At 38.2% G+C, this 22787-nt stretch overlaps 1 protein-coding gene across 2 annotated transcripts in view; it reads left to right on the forward strand.

Moving 5' to 3' along the window:
• Positions 1 to 525: 525 nt before the first annotated feature.
• LOC108700181 (integrator complex subunit 6-like) overlaps positions 526 to 22787 on the forward strand; it is a 40829-nt gene continuing 18567 nt past the window's right edge. For both annotated transcript variants that reach the window (XR_005963894.1, XM_041575128.1), the window contains exons 1-7: positions 526 to 930; positions 1059 to 1136; positions 15915 to 16064; positions 16548 to 16637; positions 17784 to 17967; positions 19106 to 19234; positions 20510 to 20673. Coding sequence is in view for 1 of the 2 variants with exons in the window: in XM_041575128.1 (XP_041431062.1) it covers positions 820 to 930; positions 1059 to 1136; positions 15915 to 16064; positions 16548 to 16637; positions 17784 to 17967; positions 19106 to 19234; positions 20510 to 20673 (906 nt within the window). In the remaining variant the exon portion in view is untranslated. The remainder of the gene's footprint in view (positions 931 to 1058; positions 1137 to 15914; positions 16065 to 16547; positions 16638 to 17783; positions 17968 to 19105; positions 19235 to 20509; positions 20674 to 22787) is intronic.

A 22787-nucleotide genomic window follows, 5' to 3' on the forward strand; every position in this document is an offset into this window, starting at 1 on the left:
CAATGGACTTGAACTTGCCCAAGGGACAAAGGAAATCTTATGCAGCGCGCCACGTGATCTTGTGAGGAATGGTTGATTGACAGCTCGTATCCAAGGAAGAGCTTCTGCAGTAACAGCCCCACAAGCAAATAAACCATGGGCAGGCTAAACTAAGGTCATTTTCTGACCCAATAACTATGCTTTGTTTCCCTAGTAACCTGAACAACAGCGTCAGGAAGAATAATGACCTTCCCGGCGGCAAGAGACGGTTTCACCCAGTAATCAGATCAGTGCGGATTACCCAGAACCCGCAAGAGGTCAGATAAAATAAAAAAATGGCGGCCGCGCAGTCTGAACTACATTTCCCCAAACTCCACGCGGAGCTAAAATAAATAAATAAATATATAATAAATACATAAGCCCCACCCTTTCTTATTCACATACCACGCCTGGACGTCGCGTGGAACCAATAGCAGGGCAGAGCGATAATCAGGAATATGCTAATTTCGGCTGAGGGTTGCCAGCCAATAGGGCGGCGGGGCGGTCACATGGTGCGCTGGTAGAGGTTAGGAAGAGAAGTTATCTATCAGTGAACACAGTACAGAGACTCAGAGCTCAAGTGAGCCGCACGGGGGTAGCCCGTTTTTTTTTGGGGGGCCGGGGACCCACACATTACATCTTTCCCTCTACTGAGACAGGGGTCCAATATCGCCGTCCCACCAAACAAACTCTATAAAGGCAGCAGGCTATACCAAGGGGTGGGCACAATAAACCACCGCAGCGCCAGGGTAGTCCAGGCTGGCGGATCCATCGGGTTTCCGCCTATAGTATGCGCTGAAAATGCCGATCTTACTTTTCCTCATAGACACGTCCGCCTCTATGAACCAGCGCACTTACTTGGGTACCACCTATCTGGATATTGCCAAAGGCGCGGTAGAGATATTTATGAAGGTAACAGGAATTGTTGGTATCTCCCAGCGCGGGGGAGGGCTGATGGGTTTATTTTATTTGTGGGTGATTTATGTAATTGTATGACTGTGTATTCACCCCTGCCTTCCCTTGTGTTTGTGTCCCCGCAGCTGCGTGCCCGGGATCCTGCTAGTAGGGGCGACAGGTACATGCTGGTTACATATGACGAGCCACCACACTGCATCAAGGTAAACGCATATCAGCTACTACCCCGACTCCGTGGCGGGTTGGATCTGGGAAAAGCTAGGCCCTTTAGTTGCCTCCAGCCGCACCTGTAACAAGACATCTTGGGAACGCTCCCTAGAACTGAGGAAAATGGCAGGGCGGACCCGGGAGCTTTGCAGGCCGCGGCGGGCGGGGTGTAGGGGGTGGTTTCGGCGGGAGTAGACGGGTCGCAGCCTCCGAAGATGGCGGACATCTTGCTTTTGTATGGGGCTGAGGCGCCCGAGATGGAGGCGGGGGGAGAGCGCATTGGTGGGAGGTGCTTATGATGTCACCGCTGCTCGCGGAATCATTGGCCATTGTTGACGTGTTGAGACCGCCCTTTCCTGTTTTATTGAAGTGGGCTGCACCATGATTGGCAAAAAAATAAATAAGCAACGGAGATTGCACGAGTCAATGAGAACACGCTTTGCCATATGTGAGGCTTCAGGGAACTTTAGGTGTTTACTTACATCGGTTCTGCTTTGAACAAGTGCAGTATAAACTATATATGATCCATTCCCTTCATGCGCGCGTTTATTCAAGTTTAATTAATGCATTTGAACTGTCCATATGGTTAGTTATACTTTATAATTATCAGTGAATCCAATTGTTCAACATGAGTTTGGGGAATAGGTCTTGTCTGTTGTTTTAATTAAAGGGGTTGCTCACTTTTATATTAACTTCAGTATGATGCACAGAGTGATTCACTGAGACAGTTTGCAAATGGTTTTCATTTTTTATTTGTATTTTTTGCGTTATTCAGCTTTTTATTCAGCAGTTTCTGCCATCTGGTTGCTAGGGTCCAAAATGACCCTAGCAACCATGCATTGATTAGAATAAGAGACTGGAATATGAATAGGAGAGGCCTGAACAGAAATGAGTAATAAAAAGTAGCAATAACAGTTACAAATGTGTAACCTTACAGATCATTTGTTTTTTAGATGGGGTCAGTGACCCCCATTTGAACGCTGGAAAGATTCCGAAGAAGAAGGCTAATAATTCAAAAACTAGAAAAAAAACAAAGACAAATTGAAAAGTTGCTTAGAATTGGCCATTCTATAACATATTGAAAGTTAACTTAAAAGTCAACCACCCCTTTAAGTCTGGAATTTTGTTCATTTCTGTAGTAGATGAGGCAAATGGTATGAACTGACAGCAATATCACTTTCCATCCCACCTCCCAAGTATAATGAATTCATCCTTATCTGTAAGCCGGATACAGACTGCACCTGGGTGAAAGGCAGGGGTTACTTTATAACGACCTAGAGAAAACAATGATCCAAAAAATAAAAAAAACAATTAAAGTGTATCAAAGTAATTACAATATAATGTACTGTTGGCCTGCACTAGTAATAGTTATGTGTTTGCTTCAGAAACATTACTATAGTTAACATAAACTGCTGTGTAACCACAGGGGCAACCATTAAAGCTGGAGAAAAAAGGCTGTATTTAAGGGCAGGGGCACAAGGAGATATTAGTTGCCCAAATCGATTATTCTTCGGGCGACTAATCTCCCCGAACTGCCTCCCTGCCGGCTAGAATCTAAATCGCCAGTGGGATGTCACTTGGAGCACTTAATTTTCCGAAGTCGCCTAACAAGGAAATTTCATGTGACTTCAAGATAACGAAGCGCTCCGAGTGCCACCCCCTGCGATTCAGATTCTCGTCAGCGGGGAGGCAGTTCAGGGAGAAAATTCATCCGAAGAAAAAGTGTTTTGTCGCTGGCCGACTAATCTCCCCCAGTAGCTTTGTGTGCCCCTGCCCTTATGGTGTGTTATCTGCTGTGTCTCCTGTGACTTTTTTCCAGCACATGTTTGTATTAACTATAGTGGTGTTTCTGTAACAAACCCAGAACTCTTAGGGGCCGATTCATGAAGCTCGAGTGAAGGATTCAAATTAAAAAAACTTCGAATTTCGAAGTGTTTTTTGGGCTACTTCGACCATCGAATGGGCTACTTCGACCTTCGACTACGACTTCAAATCGAACGATTCGAACTAAAAATCGTTCGACTATTCGACCATTCGATAGTCGAAGTACTGTCTCTTTAAAAAAAACTTCGACCCCCTAGTTCGGCAGCTAAAAGCTACCGAACTCAATGTTAGCCTATGGGGAAGGTCCCCATAGGCTTGCCTAAGTTTTTTTGATCGAAGGATATACCTTTGATCGTTGGATTAAAATCCTTCGAATCGTTCGATTCGAAGGATTTAATCGTTCGATCGAAGGAATAATCCTTCGATGATCGTAGGATTTGCGCTAAATCCTTCGACTTCGATATTCGAAGTCGAAGGATTTTAGTTCCTAGTCGAATATCGAGGGTTAATTAACCCTCGATATTCGACCCTTCATACATCTGCCCCTTACAGTGCAAGTGCAGAGCAACAGTACATTACATTTTAATTACTCTGATGCACTTTCATTTTTTTTTGTGTTCCTGTTCCTTTAAGCCAGTGCTGTCCAACTTCTGTGATACTGAGGGCCAGAATTTTTCTTGCTTACATGGTGGAGGGCCGATAATGGAAGCCAGTCTTAGCCACTCCCTGATTTTAAACGACACCACTATAAACCACACCCATGTTACCATAAGACCATGTACACATTAATTGTAGTAACACACCAAAAAAACAATTGGTGCTCACTAAAGGGATATCACTGATATGTGAAAAAAGTTGTCGTCGTAAGACATACCCTTGATTCTATATGCCTCCTCTTCCCTTGTGGATAAAACAGCACCCCCAAGCACATCATTAAACACCTTAGGGGCCCCTGACAATAATTTTTAAATGCTAACAACCCCCCACAAATACCAGGCTCATGTTCCACAGGCAGAACAGGACACACACAGGCAGAGTATGGCACACACAGGGAGCATATGGCAAGCAGTGTATGCAGGGGCGATCCTCGGCATTTGCCACATGAGGCGGCCGTCCTCCCCCCCCCCACGTCGCTAGTGTAGAGAGCGCAAATGCATTCTCTGCACTAGAAAAGCTGAATTTCCGGGTTAAAAAAACGGAAATTCGGCTCTTCGTTACCAGGAGCGGCATTCTTGCTGCATCTGGCAATCTCAGAGGCAGTTTCAGTCTGGATCTCGGGTGTTAACAGTACAGGGCTTTAGGGTGTGAACAACAGAGGTGTCAGAAGTGTGAACAATGCATGGGAGATTACATGTGTGAACAATACAGGGGATTAAAGTCTGGATTTGAGGTTTAAACAATACAGGGGCCAGTTAATCTCTGTAGTGATACCATTTAAAATTCGCACATGGTAAGCAGGCACAGGGGGTCGCGGGCCGCATGCGGCTCGTGGACCGCCAGTTGGGACAGCCCTGCTTTAAGCAATTCATAATGCATACATATGGATTTGCTAAAAAATAATGTATTTCATATTTGCTTAACTTTAGTTGAACTAAGGCGTATGTGGGTGTTTACTGCACCAATTATGATGTCACATGGGTTGGTTAGGGCTTTAAGTAGACAAAAAACATTGTGTTAAATTATCCAAAACAACCCCAATAAACAAACTTCCATTACTGTGTTCTGACAATGGTTTATGGTAAAATCTGCTTGGAACAATCATATGATAGAGAATGGACACTGCTGTCACATAATTCTATTTTCCAGTCCCACAGTTGTGTGCTGTGGTAGTACTAGAAAATTCTATAATTATAATTTTAAGAACCACTGATAATCGTGCTCGCGGCTGCTATTTAATTAGCACAGCTGGCTGAAATGACAGATGATGCAAAATTAGTAGGACATTTTTTTTCAGAAAAGATGGGAACCCTAATTGTTCACCCCCACCCCAAGTTAATTAAGTCAAATTATTTGAGCTAAGTTAAATCATATTTACTCCACATTGCAGGGAGTCTGCTATGTGAAATGTGTATATATCCATGTATGTATTTCTACCCTTTAGGTAAAGGACATAACAGTTCCTATCAAGCAGTGGGGACACTACTGATTGTAGTGTCAACCCTGTGCATTTTACTGACAATTTTCTGGCCATTCAAAAAAGTTATTTTTTAAATGCCATCAAAATAAATGCCATCAAAATACTGGTTGTGGTTTTGCCAGTCTGAACTGGTGAACTACTTTATACCATCTAATGCCAGATGTTGTATCTGTACTACTTATACCTAATATGTACCTTATTTTCATACTATAGGTTACTAAAGATAGTCTGACTTTACAGCTGGACATATTATAAATTGAATTATTCTATGAGCAGCTAAAAAGCATAAAAATATATATATGTGTGTGTGTATGTCCTAACTGTTTTCTCTGATTGGAAGCTTTTGGTAATACTCAATTTAATTAAAAACAGGAGGATTTAAATACCAACATAGACAAGTGCAACATGTTGTTTGTAGACTTCTAAAAATGAATTTATTAGTTGCTATTAGCAGCTGCAAATGTTCATAAAATCAGCCCAATAGTTTTTTGTAATGAGGAATTGCACTTTTGCTCAGCTAGCTATAACACTCTTGCATTACTTTTTTGTTTTTTCTTGCTCACAATAGATCATTTTTGAGAATGCTCAAGATCATCCTAGAGTGTATTATATAAATTTTTGGAGGTGGTATCAAATTTCTTTTAATTGTCCAGGCAGCAGTTTTCTCTTAAGTGTAATTATCACTGTTCCTTGTATGCATATTTAAAAGTTGTCCTGTTGTTCAAATGCACTAAGACATTATCTGTAAAACACCCCATGTGTCAGTCATTGATGGGCGCAAAGGAGTTATAGCTGTCTGTGGTGATCCCCAAAACGGAGACATGCAATGTGACAGCTCTAATTGATAGTGGCTGATACACAGAATTTTAGACTCAAACCTTGACTTTGTTCAAGTACTGTATAATGTAATTGTTGCCTTGTGCATGTCCTTAAACAACAGACAGCAAACCTAAAGATAGCCCCATAGGACTGAATTAATAGTACTGTATATTGCTGTCTGTATGGGACTGGAAAATTAACTTTTTTAAATTGCCAGAAAATCACCAAGCGCTGGCTCTACAATCAGTTTGCGTTCCCACTGGTTGATAGGTGTTGTTTGCTTCATCAAAAGGGTAAAAATAATAATGATAAATGAAGATCTGCAAAAAAAATAGATGTATAGTATACACAATATGTATTAGGCATGTATGAACACAACACAAAGTGCATAGTGCAAACTGAGCACATGTTGCAGTCAAACTTGTCAGTGTGGGAACTTTGTGGTTTCCGGAATGCGTGTGATTAGTTTGGAGCAGGTCTGTTGTGCTTATTAACCCAGCCCACTGTGGGAACATTGGAATTACCTCCATGTTCAGGCTGGCTGTAGCTCCAGGGTATTGCTGTCTGCATGGCACTGGGAAATTAACTTTTTTCAATGGCTAGAAAATAGTTCGTAAATCACCCAGGGCTGACTCAACATCAACAGGTACACTTGCTCATGATTCATTAGAGCAGACTGGACAGATTCAGTGGTGCTTAGCCCACCTTCATGGAAGTGAAAATAGCATGTTTGGGTACATTTAATGAATTCCATCAGTATGTGCAACAACATTTGCTTCAATTTTAGTGTCACCACGTATGCAAATTGCCCCTTTCTGTTAAGGGTATTGTAAATCTTGCATGCCATTTGTAGGATTTTTTTTTTTATAAACAGTTTATCTAATCTTCCCATAATACACCCTTGCATTCTGTCTTAAGCACCAGAAGCTGAAATTGTCAGTCACTGACTAGAATACACCAAACATACAACTCTGCATGTAGAGGCAGCATTTTCTAAAGTTGTAAAATATACCTACCATAGGAGCACAATCATTAAGGGATGCTATTAACAATTAATATTTTTTGAAAACTATTTCCCTTGACTTAGTGTAACAAGGTCAGATGATAGATTATTATTTAGCCTTCTCCTCAAACAGGTCTTGCGTATCTTTAAAGACACCCCTATATACACATGAGAACAGTAAATCTGAATTGTGTTGAAACTGTATTGTCCGTTTTTGTAATAAAAAAAAGTCAAAATTTTTGCCATTGTAAGGATCTAATTGAAAATCGGTTTTTTGTTTTTTTTCCCACCGAATTCAAAACCCCCTAGTGCACCTTAAAGGTAGATCATGAGCTCTGTATAAACACACCCGAAGCTGAAACCCTTTTAAGCCTTTGAGCTAAGGAGGAGTGCTTATTTCACTTTCAGTCTTCTATACCTCGTTTCATACACCTTCATACAAACCGTCCCTACACCAGAAAATTGCTTGTATTGTAACCCATTTGTTACAGAATAGAGAAGCACACCTACAAATGACTTGCAGAATTATGACTTTAAAAAACAATATGTATGCAATATGCTTTTGTACAGTACCATTTAGCCATATGAATGGGCATATGTATCAAAGAGTGACGTTTGAGATCGCCACAGTCTGCTAGAGTGAAATACAGCCTCTCTTTGTTCATTTCTATGGCATTTTTAAGGGCTCTTACAGACTAGCATTTGGAGCTGCGCTCCCCTGCGTTCCGTTTTTATGCGTTCAGCCGCAGGGGAGCGCAGGAGTAGATGCATTCAGTTTTTTTCAATGGGGCTGTACTCACACAGGCGCATGTAGGCACCGAACGCAGGAAAAATGCAGCATGTTGCATCTCAACCTGCGTTCGGTGCCTACATGCGCCTGTGTGAGTACAGCCCCATTGAAAAAAACTGAATGCGCCTACTCCTGCGCTCCCCTGCGGCTGAACGCATAAAAATGGAACGCAGGGGAGCGCAGCTCCAAATGCTAGTCTGTAAGAGCCCTAAAGGCGTATATATCAAAGGATGAATTTTCACTTTCACCCACTGATAAATATTCTTTTGAAAATCCCATAGAAATGAATGGAGAGGGGCTGAATTTCACCCTAGCTGACAGTGGTAATCTCAGAATTCACTCATTGATAAATATACCCCAAAGAGTGTGCTCCTGAAAGGGCTGCATTGCATAAATCCATTTTTGTGTTTATGTGTGTGGTAAGGAAAAAAGTGTCATATTGCTTGCCTTTGTTAAAGGAAAACTATACCCCCAAAATGAATACTTAAGCAACAGATAGTTTATATCAAATTGAATGACATATTAAAGAATCTTACCAAACTGGAATATATATTTACATAAATATTGCCCTTTTACATCTCTTGCCTTGAACCACCATTGCGTGACTCTATCTGTGCTGCCTCAGAGATCACCTGACCAGAAATACTACAACACTAACTGTAACAGGAAGAAATGAGGAAGCAAAAGGCAGAACTCTGTCTGTTAATTGGCTCATGTGACCTTACACATGTAAGGTCACATGAGCCAATTAACAGACAGAGTTCTGCCTTTTGCTTCCTCATTTCTTCCTGTTACAGTTAGTGTTGTGGTTTGTTTGTGTGCACAGTGAATCTTACGATCTCAGGGGGCGGCCCTTATTATATAAAATGGCAATTTTCTATTTATGATTACCCAATGGCACATACTACTAAAAAAGTATATTATTATGATAATGGTTCATTTACATGAAGCAGGGTTTTACACATGAGCTGTTTTACTCAGTATATTATTATGATAATGGTTCATTTACATGAAGCAGGGTTTTACACATGAGCTGTTTTACTCAGTATCTTTTAATAGAGACCTACCGTATATACTCGAGTATAAGCCGAGTTTTTCAGCATCCAAAATGTGCTGAAAAAGTTTACCTCGGCTTATACTCGGGTCAGCGGGCAGTAGCCGAGATTGCAGTCACTTTTAATCATTCCTATACCAACAGTTCACTTGGGGAGAGACTGCAATATCCCACAATGCCCTCTGTTGGTTTTATGAAAGAATAACAGTGCGCCCTCTGTTGGTTATATCAAAGAATAACAGTGACTGCAATATCACACAGCGCCATCTGTTGGTTGTATCAAAGAATAACAGTGACTGCAATATCACACAGCGCCATCTGTTGGTTATATCAAAGAATAACAGTGACTGCAATATCACACAGCGCCATCTGTTGGTTATATCAAAGAATAACAGTAACTGCAATATCACACAGCGCCATCTGTTGGTTGTATCAAAGAATAACAGTGACTGCAATATCACACAGTGCCATCTGTTGGTTATATCAAAGAATAACAGTGACTGCAATATCACACAGCGCCATCTGTTGGTTGTATCAAAGAATAACAGTGACTGCAATATCACACAGCGCCATCTGTTGGTTGTATCAAAGAATAACAGTGACTGCAATATCACACAGCGCCATCTGTTGGTTATATCAAAGAATAACAGTGACTGCAATATCACACAGTGCCATCTGTTGGTTATATCAAAGAATAACAGTAACTGCAATATCACACAGCACCATCTGTTGGTTGTATCAAAGAATAACAGTGACTGCAATATCACACAGCGCCATCTGTTGGTTATATCAAAGAAGAACAGTAACTGCAATATCACACAGCGCCATCTGTTGGTTGAATAAAGGATTAACAGTGATGGCAATATCACACAGCGCCATCTGTTGGTTATACGAAAGATCAGGTTTTATGACACACAGCACTCTCTGCACAATTCTCTGTCACCATCAACTTTGCAAAGAAGTCCGGTCGATCGCTGGGGGAGTCTCTTTGGCGGAAGGTGCGCTGCTGGGAGACAGGGCTGTAGTTGTGTCTAGGCTTATACTAGAGTCAATAAGTTTTCCCAGTTTTCGTAGGTAAAATTAGGTACCTCGGCTTATACTCGGATCGGCTTATACTCGAGTATATACGGTACATTGTTTGGGGGGTATAGTTTTCCTTTAAGCAATTTCCACCAGCTCCAGCTACTCTTAAAAGATGATTATACGATAAAGCAGTATATTTTGATAAAGAATGTATATTACGGGTGCATGGAATCTCAGAAACCAGCACAATTAGCATTAGAACTTTAACAATCAGCCTGCCTTGTAGCATCAGTTTATATGCCTGGAAAACCTCATTTTTGGCTTGATAATTTGTGATGGCTCCTAAACTTAGTTTCTCAACAGCTGCTCAAACCACACTGAATGTGTGCGTGTCCCTGACACTTAAGAAAATCCAAGATGGGAAACCTCCGTAACAACTAGCCTGGATTATTGATGACTATTAAAAAGTAGCAATAACAATACATTTGTAGCCTTACAGAGCATTTGTGTGTTAGATGGGGGCCAGTGACCCAATTTGAAAGCTGGAAAGAGTCAGAAGAAGAAGGCAAATAATTCAAAAACTATAAAAAATTAGGACCAATTAAAATGTTGCTTAGAATTAGCCATTCTATAACATACTAAAAAGTTAATTTAAAGGTGAACCACCTCTTTAATGTCAGCTGTGGGTTACTGCACTGCTGCACAATTGTCATTATTAGTAAATTAACTCCAGTAAAAAAAAAAAAAAAATACGGAAAGGGGGTTAAGACATGTACGTTTTTTGTAGTGGGGAGATGAAAACTGTATTACATATATGAGACCCTACCTGTGCATTGTAAAAAGTAAAAAATTGCTGTTTTAAACCAAAACATATACGCTTAAAGGAACAGTAACACCAAAAAATGAAATCATGAAATGAAAACCTGCATTGTCAAAACTGATCTGTTTGCTTTAGAAACACTACTATAGTTCATATAAACAAGCTGCTGTGTAGCAATGGGGGGGGGGGAATTGAAAAAAAGCTATATTGACACCTGCTCCCATGTATTCCATCACAAGCCAGACACAAGTTAAGCAGATGTTTATGTGCAATGCATCAAAATACCTGCCAAAAATCCAATATTTGCAATACTTCCTGCAGAATAACTGCTTGAATACAAGGGTTATGGGACCAATTCAAGGCTAAGTAAAGTAAAAGTTCGGACCGCCATACCTACACCTTGGGGGTTATTCACTAAACTCCGAAACTGCCAAAAATCAGAAATAGTATAAAATCTGAATTTTTAGTGGGAAAAAACCCTAAAAAGTCAGAATCCAAAATTCCTGCATCTCAGACATGCCATGGTTGCATATAAGTCAATCGGAGAAGTCCCAAAGATATCTTGATCTGCACTGGGTTATGTGCACTAACTCAAAGATTTTGTGGTTTTCGGGCAAAAATCGAGTGGAAAATATGAAAAATTCATATGGTTTTTTTAACGATTTTTTCAGGGTTTTTTTTCAGCAAACAAAATTTTCGGAAAGTGTATTACTAAATAAGGAGAAAAAAGTACAAATTCTTTTCAGAAAATATTGAGATAAATTCGGACTTTGATAAATGGGCCTCCTTGTGTTCTTAGTGAAAAAACACAAATGCGGTAAACACAATGTGGTAAAACACAAACAAATGTTTTTTTTTGTTTTTTTTAATGCATATGCAATGCATTAAAAATGTACAAATACACTCCCTTATGCATGCTTTATTACTGTGCACATTTTAAAATAGAAACCATCTAGTTTCTAACCCCATCATATTTTTTAATAGAACAACTTCACCATTTTGACTATTATTGCTACTGCTGGTTTTTATTTTGACAGAGCTGTGTTCAGAAACTTTTCGCCTTTAAAGGAAAACTATACCCCAAAATGAACACTTAAGCAACAGTTCATATCATATTAAGTGGCATATTAAAGAATCTTACCAAACTGGAATATATATTTAAGTAAATATTGCCCTTTTACATCTCTTGCCTTGAGCCACCATTTCATGATGGTCTGGGTGCTGCCTCAGAGATCACCTGACCAGAAATACTTCAACTCTAACTGTAACAGGAAGAAGTGTGGAAGCAAAAGACAGAACTCTGTCTGTTAATTGGCTCATGTGACCTAACATATATGGTTTGTTGGTATGTTTGTGTGCACAGTGAATCCTACGATCCCAGGGGGCGGCCCTTATTTTTTAAAATGGCAATTTTCTATTTATGATTACCCAATGGCACATACTACTAGAAAAGTATATTATTATGAAAATGGTTTATTTACATGAAGCAGGATTTTACATATGAGCTGTTTTATGCAATATCTTTTTATAGAGACCTACATTGTTTGGGGGGTATAGTTTTCCTTTAATAGTACATTGGTACTCTTGTCACCACCTTTGGACTTTTGTACAAAGACACCACAGTCTTTTAACAGTGAAGAGCTATGTTTCCAGACATGCCCCTTTTAGATCACTATCTTCTTCCTTATTTAACAGCACACGGTGTAGGCAGCTGTATATTACATGAGATTCGGGACTGACTCACAAAATTGTATATATGGAGTATAAAAGTGATTTCTAATTAATTCAGATTCCGGAAGCCAACGCATTCTGTAGAATTTATCAGAAATGAGTCCCGTAGCATCAGGTTCTAGGAAATGTGACCACATTTTAATCCTGAAAAATTCTAAGGTCCGCATTGCAACTGTAGCCCAAATAAATCTGAGCATGTGAATTTATCACGGACACTTACGGTAAAAGATTACTTAACAAGTGTTGCTGTGGACAGGTATGAAGGCATGGATATATTATAGCTGTTAAAGGGATTCTTAGCCTCTGAGTTGGTACCCGAAGTTCAGTATATAAAATATTATACTTTTGTCAGATTTTTTTTTAAATGTAATGCTATAATTGCTGCCCTTCCATCTGTTTTTTTCTCAGTGTCCCTGATTTTTTTTGTTTTTAATATATCTGGTGTACAATCCTTTTGAGAACAGCCACAGGTCATGGCCTCCTGATGACCTTTTTATGCACTTGTAGGCAGATGTTTAACTTTAGCTTTAAAGGAGAAGGAAAGCTACCGAACCAGTTTATTAGCCACAATAGTGCAAGCTAACACTATATCTATTCTGCAGAATGCTTTATGATACCGGCATAAACAGCGGTAAAAGCTCTCTGTTTGTTTAGGATAGCGGCTGCCATATTAGCTTGGTGTGACATCACTTTCTGCCTGAGTCTCTCCCTGCTCTCTCATAGCTATGGGCTCAGATTACAGCAGGGAGAGAAGAGCAAACTGAGCATGCTCAAGCCCTAGCCCTGGAGGTTTATGCTGACAGCAGGAAGTCTGATACAGAAGCCCATGAGTACACATTAGAAGGAAAGAAATGCTGTGTTTCTGTTTGCAGAGGACTCAGAGCAACATTACTTTGAGGGTTTACTGGTGTATTTATATAGACCTTTCTGATAAAGCTTACTTAGTTTTAGCCTTTCCTTCTACTTAAAAGAAATACTGACGTCTACAACAAGTGATGCATACCATGGTGTATTGTTCATTAATCTGATGTATCAATAACAGTGATAAATGCAAACATTGACTGAAATATTCTTGCATACTGTTTTAGACAAGAGTGCCTGACATTGTTGGTTTAACCTTTTATTTGTTCTTCTCTAAAAGCTTAAGTAATATGAGTTAACAAAATATTCTAGGGGCTAATTAGATGAAAGACAACATTTTTGGAATTCAAGTAAAAATATTTTTCCTCAAGTGTGAATATTTCTCTGAGTTTGAGAATATTTTTTTAATGTTGCAACCTTAGTTTTATTTATCCCGATTATGAGTTTAGTTCTCTATAATATTAAAATGTTTACCTCCTCTAAAGTGGCATCTAACATTATAATCAATAGCAATATTCTAGCACATTTTTAAATTAAAGTATGGATTAACAATGTTTTAAGCCAGGGTATACAGTACAACCCCAATTTATTTCTAAGGGGGCCATATCAAAACTGTATAAAATCTGTGAAAATTGGTAAATCCGGGAAAGAAGCAGCACAGCTTGCCTGAATAAGATCGCAAAAAAAGAAAAATGGTGCCAGTTCTGGAAAATGTTTAATCCTGGGACAGAAAAACCAAGTTCTGCTGTAGTTTCTTTTAACAGCTGCTTTGCTATAAACTGGCTGCCTTGGAACAACATAGGCATAGGGTAAAACCTATGGAAGACTGCTTCTCTCATCCTCTTCACAAGATAAGGCTCACTAAGGCACAGGAAAAACTTAATTTATAAGTGATTTGTGAATTGTAGTGCAGATATATTGCAACTTTAATTAGGAAAACCATTATCCAGAAAGCTCCAAGTTATGGAGACTTCATTTTAAGCACATAATTACAATTTTTAAAAATTATTTTCTTTTTCTCTGTAATTAGAGAATACCTTGTATTTAATCCTAAATTAGATATAATTAATCCTTATAAGAGGCAAAACAATCCTATTGGGTTTATTTCATGTTTAAATGATTTTTACAGATTTAAGCAGAATCCGAAACCCAATTGGGCCCCTCAATGTTGTTAGATTAGCGATTAAGGAGCAAAGAAAGGTAGAATCACTAGGGATTGGAAAAGCATCCTGCATGATATAGTAATTCTTCAAAGATTTCTGTACAGTGAAAGTGCAAAGGATGCTTAGGCACCTGTATGAGTATGGTAGTTCTGAGCACCTTGGGCCTGTGCAAGAAAGAGGAGTGATAGCCTGAAGTAAACTATTCTAAACAGGCAAGTCAAGGGGAGCATAACTTTATAATTACCCTTCTTTCTGCCTTTAATGTATGTGAATATACACTTGCCAAACCATGATGTTGCTGCTATATCACATTTATCTTCATTCCCTAAATTAATGTCATGATGTGCACAGTGCTTAAAGGGATTGGTCACCTTCCAAACACTCTTTGATTTGTTGTTTTCAGATTGTTCTCCAGAAATAAAGACTTTTTTCAGTTCCTTTCCATTTTTTATTTTTTACTGTTTTTCCAAAATTTAAAGTTTAAGGTTGCTGTCTCTGGTGTTTGAGTCTCAAAAAACAAGAGACCTGCGGCACAACTGATGCAATTGATTAGGTGATAAACATTTATTCAGTTCACAAACAAAGCGGCATCGTTTCGGGCCTCTACTGGGCCCTTTATCAAGCTTTGATAAAGGGCCAGTAGAGGCCCGAAACATTGCCGCTTTGTTTGTGAACTGAATAAATGTTGATCACCTAATCAATTGCATCAGTTGTGCCGCAGGTCTCTTGCTTTGTGATATACACCAATCCGGTGGTTCAGACCTGGAGCAGCACTCCATTGTTGCGATTCTGGTGTTTGAGTCTGGCAGCTCAGTAATTGAGGTGCAGATTCTGAACTGTTACAATTTTGCAACAAAATTTTAGACTTTTCATGTTTTTTAATTGTTTGGAACAGTTTCCTAAGCCTAGCCCCCTGCTCTCCTGCTGATCTGTCTGACTACTTTTCTGAGCTGCCTGACTATTGTTACTTTGTATCAGCAGCCATCTGTCCTCAGCCTACATCCTCCAAACCTCAAAAATTGATTTCCAATAAGGAACGGAACATCACAGTGCAATGCATTGTGGGTTATGTAGTTCCTGCATGCTGTCTGTAAGCTGTAGAGAAGTTGTTACAATGTGTAACATCAGTGTTTAGTCCCTCCTTCCCTGACAGGATTTCAAATGATGCATAAAGAGAAGAACTGTTTAACAACTGGATTTCAGCATAGAAAATGGCGTTTTTTTCCTACTCTGTGAAGAAACATGTAACTGTGGTGGGTATATTAGGGGTTTCTGTGTTATGTGGGCCTCTTTATCAAATTATGGTTTTGAAGCTGAAAAAGTGTTTGGAAGGTGAACAGTGATCATGCTTATGATTCATGGTGATGACATGATGATATTTTTATATGGTCTGTGTATTGTTAATATATATATATATATATATATATATATATATATATATATATATATATATATATATATATATATATATATATATATATATATATATATATATATATATATACACACACATATTTAATATTGATTAATTGTTTTGAATTATTTTAAGGCGGGTTGGAAAGAAAACCATGCAACGTTTATGAATGAGCTGAAGAATCTTCAAGCATCTGGACTCACAACTCTTGGCCAGGCACTGAGGTCATCTTTCGATTTGCTCAATTTAAATAGATTGGTATCTGGAATCGACAACTATGGACAGGTACAAAATACAATCTAATTAGGCGTGAAACTGATTGACACTCCTTTCTTACAGCAAGTCAGATTTGAAATTAGGGCTGCCACTTTTTTTTATATTTTTTTTATTTATTTATTTTTTAGATGAAAACAGTTATGGGGGGACGGGTGCTGTCAGGGGTGGGGACTGATGACGTGGCAATTGGCTTGTCATTCACTTCAATGTCCTGTCCAGATTTTTAAATTTGGAAATCCGGAGAGTAACTTTTCACCCAGAATAGGTTTCATGCATTTTGACGCTCTGCTTATTTTATTGTAATAATTTTGCCCTTAGGGGTTTCATTTTCCCAAAATGCTTAGCATGTTTTATTCCCTGTCAAATCTTGCTTTTGCTATATAATGAAGCTTGTATAAGGAACAGACCATGCATACTTTGGATATGTTGTAATATTTTGGAGAACTTAATCAAGCATTATATTAATCCAACTTTATTGCAATTCTCATTTAGGGAAGAAATCCTTTCTTTTTGGAGCCTTCCATTTTAATTACTATTACTGATGGTAACAAGTTGACATCAACTGCAAGTGTTCAGGAGGAGGTGAGCACTGTTTTATGGACTAGGAATTTCAATTATTAAATTACACATGTAGTAGGACAGTTACCTGTAACAATTAGTCAACAATTGGCCTTAATTTGTCAAATACAAATTAGAAAATTAAAGCAAATAACTTATTGTTGTTGCTGTGTTTTTAAAGGGGTGGTTTACCATTAAGTTAACTTTAAGGGGCACATTTACTTTGCTCTAGTGAAGGAATAGAATAAAAAAAACTTTGAATTTCAAATGTTTTTTTGGCTACTTCGACCTTCGACTTCGAATCGAACGTTTCGAACTAAAAATCGTCGAATATTCGACCATTTGATAGTCGAAGTACTGTCTGTTTAAAAAAAAAACTTTGACCCCCTACTTCGCCACCTAAAACCTACCGAGGTGCACTGTTAGCCTATGGGGAAGGTCCCCATAGGCTTTCCTATGTTTTTTTGGTCATAGAAAAATCGTTCGATCGATGGATTAAAATCGATCGATTGAACGATTTTTCCTTCGATCGAACTTATTGCGGTAAATCCTTCGATATTCGAAGTCGAAGGATTTACATTCGGCAGTCAAATATCGAGGGTTAATTAACCCTCGATATTCGACCATATGTAAATCTGCCCCTAAGTATGTTATAGAATGGCTCATTGTAAGAAACTTTTCAATTGGCCGTCAGTTTTTTTTTTTTTTTTAAATTTGTCTTCTGCGTATTCCAGCTTTCAAATGGGGGTCAATGACCCATCTAAAACAAATGCTCTGTAAGGCTACAAATGCATAGTTATTGCTACTCTATTACTCCTTTTCTGGCCCTCTCCTATTCATATTCCAGTTTTATTTATATCAATTCGTCATAGTTGCTAGGGCAATTTGAATTCTATAACTAGGATTGCTAAAATTGCAAACTGGAGAGCTGCTGAATAACTAAAAAAATCATACTCAAAGTTAATTTAAAGATGAACAACCCCTTTAATATGGGTATTCCACTGGTGCAATTTAGCACACATGTTGGCAAATCAATGAAGTTTTCCTGTCTTTCAATAGAGATGCAGTAATATAGGGTAATAGCCACTGCATTTTCAATTTCTTTAAGATGTATTTTTGCATTCCTCTGATTTGCTGCAAACTTTTCACATACATTTTTTTTCTTCTTAGCTACATCTTCCTCTAAATTCCCCTTTACCGGGAAGTGAGCTTACTAAAGAACCGTTCCGTTGGGATCAGCGTCTTTTTGCACTTGCGCTTCGCCTTCCAGGGGCATCATCTGTAGAGCCAGAACAGGTGGGGGGTGTGTCCTCAGACGAGTCTGCTATATCTCAGATGTGCGAAGTAACTGGAGGTGTGTGACATTCTAAAGCCTATATCTTTATCACTGTAACAAAGTTGTTCTCAAGTCTATGACTTGGATATACAAAAGGTTTATATTAGTTAATATTTAAGGCATCATTTTATTGGAAATAAATTTACCGTACTAGGAAAAATTGGTCCCAAAAAATAATTGCCTACCATTGTATGTAAGACATTTTTACTGCTGTTTAAGGAATTTGGACTTATATATTTGTGTGTTTTTTATATTATGTTACAATAAAATTTCAGCCTCATGGTATGAGTTGTTTCACATATAATGTGTTACTTGAAAGCCAAGAAATGCAATCAGATTGCAGATTTATTTTAATTACTAGTTCTAGGTTTATATACAGTCTAGGTTTATTTATTAGTACAGGTATAGGACCGTCATTCAGAAAGCTTTGAAATACAGAATGGCTGTCTCCCATAGACTCCATTATAATCAAATTATCCAATGTTTTAAAAAATATTTCCCTTTTCTCGTAATAATGAAACCATACATTGTACTTGACCCAAACTAAGATACTATTAATCCATATTTAAAGCAAAAGCCACTTGTTGGGTTTAGGACACACTTCCTCGTATAGTAAAATAAAAACCATTGTTTATTAATCCATTAAAAAAAAATACAGGTGGCTGCTGTGAAATGGATGCCTGACGTGTTTCATGAACCTAGGTCCTGAGCATTCTGGATAACCGGTCCCATATCAGTAATAGAGCCCTTAATTGTTAAAACAGAAGTCACTGGAACAAAAGTGTTAGCTGCTTAGAAATCTATAGAAGAAATCACTTGCAATGTGTTTAACCAGAATTAAAGTGTTCTTGCTCTTTGGATATCTGGCTGTGACATCACCATGTAATATTGTGTTGTAACAATAAGATTTAAAGTTTAGTTGGGATAACATTCACTGACAGAAATAAGCTAATTTCCTCAAAATGTTGAATCGCATCACTAACCAGTGTGTGGCTTAGTAAAATTGACTCAACATGTTATCAGTGTGAGTGCCATTTTTATAATTATTCATGACTTGTTGATAAATAACTTTATATGTCCTGCCTAGCATGTCCGATGTTTTTATTCAAGAAAATCCTATCCGTTGCTTAATACAAGGCCAATGCTGTCTTTTTAGGTCGTTCCTACTGTGTCAGGACACAGAGAATGTTGAACCAGTGCTTGGAGTCCCTGGTTCAAAAGGTTCAAAGCGGAGTTGTCATTAACTTTGAGAAGACTGGGCCTGACCCTACTCCCAACGGTGAAGGTAAGCAACCTTCCCATCCATGTTGTTCCATCTTGTTTGTGTGCCCATTGAATATTGTATAGTTCTGGTTATGTGTTGATCTAATGGATATTCAGCTTCTGTACTTGCAGAGAGTTTACATTAAAAAGAAACCTAGAATTTGACTGCTGTTTCAATCTGATTGTTGTCCACCTTTTTTTATCTGTAATGTTTTGTGGTTACCCAATTTTTTTTGTTCTTTTTGATCGAAATTGTTTCAAATTATTTATACAATATATCTTTAAGCATAAGCAAATATCCATTGTTTAGCAAATTACAGTATTCTTCCTTTTTTTTCCTTTTTAAAATAAAATGTAAGTTAAAATACATAAATACAAAGTAACATGACAAGAACTTCTTTGTGTCGGCGTTCTTCCAAAAGACAATGGGGCAGTCTGAATTTTATAGCCCCACTTCTATCTTGCATATTTTCTTTAAGCTGCAGAGTTACAACTTGCCTAATTGCTTGCTATTTAGTGAAGTTATATATCTGAGTATCCCTTCTTAGCCCCTAGACACAAACTAGTAGTGTTTTTTTCTATCAGCTAGCTTAAGTCACTAACTTTTAACAACCATGCAAGGGGACTGGATGTCACAATGGTCTAAATCAGAGTGATAATAAGCGTTACAGTCACTGGGCCTCATTTATCAACACTGAGCAAATTTGCCCATGGGCAGTTACCCATAGTAACCAATCACTGATTAGCTTTTTAAAGCCAGCTTCAAGTAGAACAATGAATGCAACAATTTGATTGGTTGCCATGGGTTACTGCCCACGGGCAAATTTGCCCACTGTTGATAAATGACCCCCACTGTCTCATTTTATTACTAGGCTTGCCAACGGTAACAACCAGTTTGAAAGAAATAATTCAGAAAACAAACGATTGACTGCAGAGTTGCCTAGATTGTATCCATATGCAATGCACCAAGCATTCCCAAAAATTATTTTAAAAATGTGATGTCTTCTAAATGGCTGTGTGTGTATATATAATTGCATTAAGGCAACCAAGTAGTAATAAAATGGAATTTGCTATAAATTGAGCCCTAAACAGGGCTCATGACTTTAATTTAGTCTATCTTGCCATTTTTTTGGAATGCACAGAATGTAAGCAAAATTCTTACTGAGAACCCCAGGCTTTACTAAATCATAACACTGTCTTATATCTTTATATCTCTGTGTTGTAAATTACAGAAAAAAGGTAACTATTGCAGTGAGTAAAGCTTCTCTCAATACTTTTTTTTCCCTTAACATTGTAGATGGGCTTGCTGATTCACTCAGACCTATTCATTCTTTTGCACCGCAAGCATGGCATAGTTGCCATAAACTCATATATGTGCGGCCTAATCCAAAAACTGGTGTTCCTGTTGGACATTGGCCAGTTCCTGAGTCATTCTGGCCTGATCAGAACTCTCCAACACTAGTAAGTAAAGTAATTTGTGTGAATATTCATTTTTGTTTTGGCTAAACGTGGCCATAGATGTAACAATTACGATCTATCCAAGAAAGATTGTTCGTTTGTTTTCTTTTCTTATTATTTAATACATTCTCTTTACATATTACTGTTAATGCTTTTTTTTTTTTATATAAAACAATGTGTCATACGAATCCATGACAACAAGGTATACTGAAACAGAGCAACATCTATGACTTGTATATTATATTGGACAGTTTGTCTTTATTGTAACACTTTTTCTTTGATGACACGTTAATAAAAATTTTGAGAAAGAGAAAAGGGTTGTTCAACTTCCACCACTTTTTTCCTGTTCAGTTGGTTTCAGGCCGTTCATGAGAAATAAACTTTTCTCTATTTGTGATTGTTTGTTTTTAATATTGAAATGTAACCTTTTATTTTTCACCTTCTTATATGGGTGGTTCAACTTCAAGTTAACTTTTAGTATGCTATAGCATGGCTAATTCTAAGCAACTTTTCAGTTGGTCTTCATTTTTTTCTTTTGTATAGTTTTTGAATTATTTGCCTTCAGGATATTCCAGTTTTCAAATGGGGGTCGCTGACCCATCTAAAACAAATGCTCTGTAAGGCTACAAATTTATTGTTATTGCTACTTTTTATTAATCCTCTTTCAGGCTTTCATAGTTGCTAGGGTAATTTGGACCCTAGAAATAGGATTGCTAAAATTGCAAACTGGAGAGCTAACAAGCAGAAGTTTACTTAAAGGAGAATTCAACCCTAAAATTAAAAAAAACCCTACCCTACATAGACCCCCCTCCCCCCAGTCTGGGCAAATGCCCCTAATATTTTGCTTACCCCTCGGTGCTGATTCAGGCATCGGAGTTCATGGGCACCATCTTCAGCCACTTCAGTAATCTTCGCAGTGAGTACGGTGTGTCAGCAATTTCGCGAGTTTCGGCGCATGCGCAGTTGTCGTGAGACAAAAAAATTGCGCCAACTGCGCATGCACGGCCATGCTGGTCTCATTCCGAAGATTTCCAAAGAGAAGAAGATGGCGCCCGTGAACTACGATGCCTTAATCTACACCAAGGGCTAAGTAAAACGTTAGGGGCATTTGCCCAGGGTAACACTGGGGGGGGGGGTGGAACGAGGGGGGTCTATTAACTTCAGAGTTGAATTCTCCTTTAAAGGAAACTATATCCCTGAACAGTATTTCTGATTGTTTTTTAATATTGAAATGTAACCTTTCATTTTTCACCTTCTTATATGGATGATTCACCTTTGATTTAACTTTTAGTATGTTATAGAATGGCTAATTCTAAGAAACTTTTCAGTTGGTCTTAATTTTTTTCTTTTGTATAGTTTTTGGATTATTTGCCACCTTTTGCCTGTTTCCAGGTTTGAAATCGGGGTTACTGTCCCCATCTAAAAAACAATTGCTCTGTATTGTTATTGCTGCTTTTTATTTCTCGTCTTTCTATTCAGTTAGGGTAACTTGGACCCTAGCAATCAGAATTCTGAAATTGCAACCTGGAGAGCTGCTGAATAAAAAGCTAAATAACTAGAAAAGCTATAAAATCCATTGCAAATTGTCTCCGAATACCACTCTTAAATTTAAAGCTAAACAACCCCCATTTAGTTGATACATTTCTTATACTTGGCCCAGTTGAGCAGAATTCCAGATTTCCATTAAAGGCAGCTGTCAGAGTTGTTACAATAGTTGCTAATATTCCACAGATACTGACATTATCAACTTAATTTAGCAAATTGTAACCGTTCAGAATCTGCACCTGGATTACCAAAGTGCCAGACTGAAATAAACAGACAGGAATTTAAATTTTGTAAAAAAAAAAAAAAAAATGTTAAAACTAAAACATGAAAACAACTGAACTTAAAAAAAGTGTTTGGAAGATGAACAACCCCTTTAAAATGGCAATATTCTATCTAGGATTATCTAATGATACATAATATTAGAAAGAACACGTTTATTTAGGTAAAGCGGTGTTTAGCATGTGGGCTGTTTTATGCAATATATTTATTTAATAGTGATGTGCAGGCCGACCCAATACCCGTGGGTCTACGGGCGGGTTCGGGCCGACCTCTCTCGCTCCTTTCTGGGTCTA

The sequence above is a fragment of the Xenopus laevis genome, chromosome 8S (assembly GCF_017654675.1).
Source record: "Xenopus laevis strain J_2021 chromosome 8S, Xenopus_laevis_v10.1, whole genome shotgun sequence".
NCBI classification, from domain to species: Eukaryota; Metazoa; Chordata; class Amphibia; order Anura; family Pipidae; genus Xenopus; species Xenopus laevis.